The following is a 6,000-nucleotide window of genomic DNA, read 5'->3' as shown; positions in this document are numbered from 1 at the left end:
CCCCAATATCTAGACCAATATTACACTGCAATAACCCTACCCCAATATCTAGACCAATATTACACTGCAATAACCCTACCCCAATATCTAGACCAATATTACACTGCAATAACCCTACCCTAATATCTAGACCAATATTACACTGCAATAACCCTACCCCAATATCTAGACCAATATTACACTGCAATAACCCTACCCTAATATCTATACCAATATTACACTGCAATAACCCTACCCCAATATCTAGACCAATATTACACTGCAATAACCCTACCCTAATATCTAGACCAATATTACACTGCAATAACCCTACCCCAATATCTAGACCAATATTACACTGCAATAACCCTACCCTAATATCTAGACCAATATTACACTGCAATAACCCTACCCCAATATCTAGACCAATATTACACTGCAATAACCCTACCACAATATCTAGACCAATATTACACTGCAATAACCCTACCCTAATATCTAGACCAAGATTACACTGCAATAACCCTACCCCAATATCTAGACCAAGATTACACTGCAATGTGGGGGGGGAGGCATTTCTGTGTGTGTTTGTGTGTCCTCACCCAGTCCTTCTGGCGTCCGTGTGTGGTGAAGTCATACACAGGGATCTTCACACTCTTGCCCAGTTTGAGTTTCCTCAGTGTGTGTGCCAGCAGGCCAAAGTCAAAGGCATCCGGGTGGTCAAAGTTGTAGTCATTACTGGCTGCCGTGACCTGCTGCTCAGGAGTCAGAACCTGCACACAACATTGGATGAACATTAAAATAACGTTAAATCATGGCCGTTTCGCAAGCAGAAAGACCTCCTTGAAAAATCAGTGGATGATGCATGAAGATAACACAGTTACGCAGGCATGTGCACGTGGACGTTCATGTGCACACACTCACCCTACTGGAGTGCCTCTCAACTAAACTTGACTAAATTTAGGCGAGACGGGAATGCTGTGTCCCTCCTGTGAGGACTTGCCAGAAGGTGTGTGTGTGTGTGTGTGTGTGTGTGTGTGTGTGTGTGTGTGTGTGTGTGTGTGTGTGTGTGTGTGTGTGTGTGTGTGCAAGTGCATGCACATTGCACTGGACCGTAGCCAGCCCTTTCAAATTCGATCCCTGGTATTTGGAACTCTCCTACCCCCTCCTCTCGTGGTTCAATCATAAGCACTTTATAAGTAACAGTGTCATAGAAATACAGCCACTCCAGTGCTACTCCAGAGCCAAGATGGGTCTGGGAAGCCAGAATGAGAGGCGTGATATCTCAGAGTGGATATCCATTCATATGGGAGTGAGCAGGAGTTATATGTTTCCCCAGATAACTGTTACTTGGTCAGTACTTTTTTAAATCTCGCTAATGATTAAGGTTAAGATTTGGGTTAGGGTAAACTGCACCTAGATCTGTGATGAATGGCAACTACCACTGCTGCTGATGTTCTACATGGAAATGGTGTTTGGTTGTTAACTCACAACTGGTATTTGGTATCTTAAAGTGGCATTAGTGAAGATCCAAAGGTGGCTGGTAAAGCTGGTGACCTACAGTAAAGCTGGTAGAGCTGCAGTAAAGCTGGTGATGTACAGTAAAGCTGGTAGAGCTGCAGTAAAGCTGATGATCTGCAGTAAAGCTAGTAGAGCTGCAGTAAAGCTGGTGATCTACAATAAAGCTGGTAGAGCTGCAGTAAAGCTGGTGACCTACAGTAAAGCTGGTAGAGCGGCAGTAAAGCTGGTGACCTACAGTAAAGCTAGTAGAGCTGCAGTAAAGCTGGTGATCTACAGTAAAGCTGGTGACCTACAGTAAAGCTGGTAGAGCTGCAGTAAAGCTGGTTATCTACAGTAAAGCTGGTGACCTACAGTAAAGCTGGTAGAGCTGCAGTAAAGCTGGTGATCTACAGTAAAGCTGGTGACCTACAGTAAAGCTGGTAGAGCTGCAGTAAAGCTGGTGATCTACAGTAAAGCTGGTGATCTGCAGTAAAGCTGGTAGAGCGGCAGTAAAGCTGGTGACCTACAGTAAAGCTGTTAGAGCTGCAGTAAGCTGGTGATCTACAGTAAAGCTGGTGACCTACAGTAAAGCTGGTAGAGCTGCAGTAAAGCTGGTGATCTACTGTATAGCTGGTGACATACAATAAAGCTGGTAGAGCTGCAGTAAAGCTGGTGATCTACAGTAAAGCTGGTGACCTACAGTAAAGCTGGTAGAGCTGCAGTAAAGCTGGTGATCTACAGTAAAGCTGGTAGAGCTGCAGTAAAGCTGGTGATGTACAGTAAAGCTGGTAGAGCTGCAGTAAAGCTGGTGACCTACAGTAAAGCTAGTAGAGCTGCAGTAAAGCTGGTGATCTACAATAAAGCTAGTAGAGCTCCAGTAAAGCTGGTGACCTACAGTAAAGCTAGTAGAGCTGCAGTAAAGCTGGTGACCTACAGTAAAGCTAGTAGAGCTCCAGTAAAGCTGGTGACCTACAGTAAAGCTAGTAGAGCTGCAGTAAAGCTGGTGACCTACAGTAAAGCTAATAGAGCTGCAGTAAAGCTGGTGACCTACAATATAGCTAGTAGAGCTGCAGTAAAGCTGGGGACCTACAGTAAAGCTAATAGAGCTGCAGTAAAGCTGGTGTCCTACAGTAAAGCTAACAGAGCTGCAGTAAAGCTGGTGACCTCCAGTAAAGCTAGTAGAGCTGCAGTAAAGCTGGTGTCCTACAGTAAAGCTAGTAGAGCTGTAGTAAAGCTGGTGACCTACAGTAAAGCTAGTAGAGCTGCAGTAAAGCTGGTGACCTACAGCAAAGCTAGTAGAGTTCCAGTAAAGTCAGGCTGTCACTCTGTTACATAACACAGTAAGGGGAAGCTGATGACTCTTTTAATGATGGTTGGTTGGCCAATATCGTTCTCCTCTTGTCCACACCCTCGCTCACCCAAATGTTGCTTCTTTTCCCCCTCTCTCATCCCTCTCATTTTACATCTACCCCCTTATCCCCTCGGGGATCTTTCCATCTCTTCAAAAGCCTGGTCACTGAGGTTTGAGAGATAGAGAGGGGAAGTAGAGCGAGATAGAGAGAGAATGGGATTACGTGGTATTAAAACACTGTAGAAAACCATCTCCAGATCTCATTCAGATTTTGAGGGGAGTGAGAGGGAAGCTGTACAGTGCATGAGTGCTGTTGTGCTGTTATTGGGTTGTTATTGGGTTGTTATTATGTTGCTATTGTGCTGTTATTGTGCTGTTAAATATGTTGTTATTGTGTTGTTATTGTCAAATAAAAGCGTATTTGTCACATGCGCTGAATACAACAGGTGTAGACCTTACTGTGAAATGCTGAATACAACAGGTGTATACCTTACTGTGAAATGCTGAATACAACAGGTGTAGACCTTACTGTGAAATGCTGAATACAACAGGTGTAGACCTTACTGTGAAATGCTGAATACAACAGGTGTAGACCTTACTGTGAAATGCTGAATACAACAGGTGTAGACCTTACTGTGAAATGCTGAATACAACAGGTGTAGACCTTACTGTGAAATGCTGAATACAACAGGTGTAGACCTTACTGTGAAATGCTGAATACAACAGGTGTAGACCTTACTGTGAAATGCTGAATACAACAGGTGTAGACCTTACTGTGAAATGCTGAATACAACAGGTGTAGACCTTACTGTGAAATGCTGAATACAACAGCTGTAGACCTTACTGTGAAATGCTGAATACAACAGGTGTAGACCTTACTGTGAAATGCTGAATACAACAGCTGTAGACCTTACTGTGAAATGCTGAATACAACAGGTGTAGACCTTACTGTGAAATGCTGAATACAACAGCTGTAGACCTTACTGTGAAATGCTGAATACAACAGCTGTAGACCTTACTGTGAAATGCTTACCTACGATCCATAACCACCAATGCAGTTCAAGAAAAAGATTTACTAAGTAAACTAAAGTAAAAAAAGAAATAAAAAGTAACACAATAAAATAACAATAACAAGACTATATACAGGAGGTACTGGTTCAATGTCAATGTGCGGGGGTACAGGTAAGTCGAGGTAATTTGCACACGTAGGTAGGGGTAAAGTGACTATGCATAGATAAAACAGTGAATAGCAGCAGTGTAAAAACAAAGAGGGGGCTCAATGTAAAATTATTATTTATTTTGTATTTATTTTTTGTCAATGTAAATAGTCCGGGTGGCCATTTAATTAACTGTTCAGCAGTCTTATGGCTTGAGGATATACGCTGTTAAGGAGCCTTTTGGACCTTAACCGCTTGCCGTGTGGTAGCAGAGAGAGCAGTCTATGACTTGGGTGACTGGGCCTTCCTCTGATACCACCTAGTATATAGGTGCTGGACGGCGGGAAGCTTGGCCCCATAGATGTACTGGGCCATACGCACTACCCTCTGTAGTGCCTTGTGGTCGGAGGCCGAGCAGTTGCCATACCAGGTGGTGATGCAACCCGTCAGGATGCTCTCGATGGTGCAGCTGTAAAACTTTTTAAGGATCAGGGATCTGATCTGACCCATGCCAAATCTTTTCAGTCTCCTGAGAGGAAATAGGTTTTGTCGTGCCCTCTTCACGACAGTCTTGGTGTGTTTGGACCATGATAGTTTGTTGGTGTTGTGGACATCAAGGAACTTAAAACTCTAGACCCACTACACTACAGCCAGGTCGATGTGAAAGGGGGTGTGTTCGGCCCTCCTTTTCCTGTAGTCCATGATCAGCTCCTTTGTCTTGCTCACAATGAGGGAGAGGTTGTTGTCCTGGCACCACACTGCCAGTTTTCTGACCTCCTCCCTATAGGCTGTCTCATCGTTGTCGGTGATCAGGCCTACCACTGTTGTGTCGTCAGCAAACTTAATTATGGTGTTGGAGTCGTGCTTGGCCATGCAATCATGGGTGAACAGGGAGTACAGGAGGGGACTAAGCACACACCCCTGAGGCGCCCCCGTGTTTAGGATCAGCGTGGCAGATGTTTTGTTGCCTACCCTTACCACCTGGGGGCGGCCTGTCAGGAAGTCCAGGATCCAGTTGCAGAGGGAGGTGTTTAGTCCCAGGGTCCTTAGCTTAAGAGGCGACTCCGGGATGCTGGCCTTCTAGGCAGAGTTCCTCTGTCCAGTGTCTGTGTTCTTTTGCCCATCTTAATCTTTTATTTTTATTGGCCAGTCTGAGATATGGCTTTTTCTTTGCAACTCTGCCTAGGAGGCCAGCATCCCGGAGTCGCCTCTTCACTGTTGACGTTGAGACTGGTGTTTGCGGGTACTATTTAATGAAGCTGCCAGTTGAGGACTTGTGAGGCGTCTGTTTCTCAAAGTAGATACTAATGTACTTGTCCTCTTGCTCAGTTGTGCACCGGGGCCTCCCACTCCTCCTTCTATTCTGGTTAGAGCCAGTTTGCTCTGTTCTGTGAAGGGAGTAGTACACAGCGTTGTACGAGATATTCAGTTTCTTGGCAATTTCTCGCATAGCCTTCATAGCCTTCATTTCTCAGAACAAGAATAGACTGATGAGTTTCAGAAGAAAGTTCTTTGTTTCTGGCCATTTTGAGGCTGTAATTGAACCCACAAATGCTGATGTTCCAGATACTCAACTAGTCCAAAGAAGGCCAGTTGTATTGTTTCTTTAATCAGCACAACAGTTTTCAGCTGTGCTAACATAATTGCAAAAGGATTTTCTAATGATCAATTAGCCTTTTAAAATGAAAAACTTGGATTAGCTAACACAACGTGCCATTGGAACACAGGAGTGGTGGTTGCTGATAATGGGCCTCTGTACGCCTATGTAGATATTCCATAAAAAAAATCTGCCGTTTCCAGCTACAGTAGTCATTTACAACAATAACAATGTCTACACTGTATTTCCAATTAATTTGATGTTATTTTAATGGACCAAAACTTTGCTTTTCTTTCAAAAACAAGGACATTTCTAAGTGACCCCAAACTTTTGAACGGTAGTGTATAGATTCTGGGTGTAGTTATCCATTAATTCCAGTTTGCACCTAGCAAGAGGCTGTTGTTTAGCTGTGTTTT

At 44.0% G+C, this 6,000-nt stretch overlaps 1 protein-coding gene across 4 annotated transcripts in view; it reads right to left on the bottom strand.

Annotated features, from left to right (window-relative positions):
• uckl1b (uridine-cytidine kinase 1-like 1b) overlaps positions 1–6,000 on the bottom strand; it is a 66,222-nt gene that overhangs the window by 26,556 nt on the left and 33,666 nt on the right. For all 4 annotated transcript variants that reach the window (XM_014134724.3, XM_014134720.3, XM_014134723.3 and 1 more), the window contains exon 4: positions 582–752. In XM_014134724.3, coding sequence (XP_013990199.1) covers positions 582–752 — 171 coding nt within the window. The remainder of the gene's footprint in view (positions 1–581; positions 753–6,000) is intronic.

Source organism: Salmo salar, chromosome 13, assembly GCF_965601325.2.
Source record: "Salmo salar chromosome 13, fSalSal1, whole genome shotgun sequence".
NCBI classification, from domain to species: domain Eukaryota; kingdom Metazoa; phylum Chordata; class Actinopteri; order Salmoniformes; family Salmonidae; genus Salmo; species Salmo salar.
The sequence above is the reverse complement of the archived record's forward strand: the minus strand, read 5'-3'. Positions and strand labels throughout refer to the sequence as shown.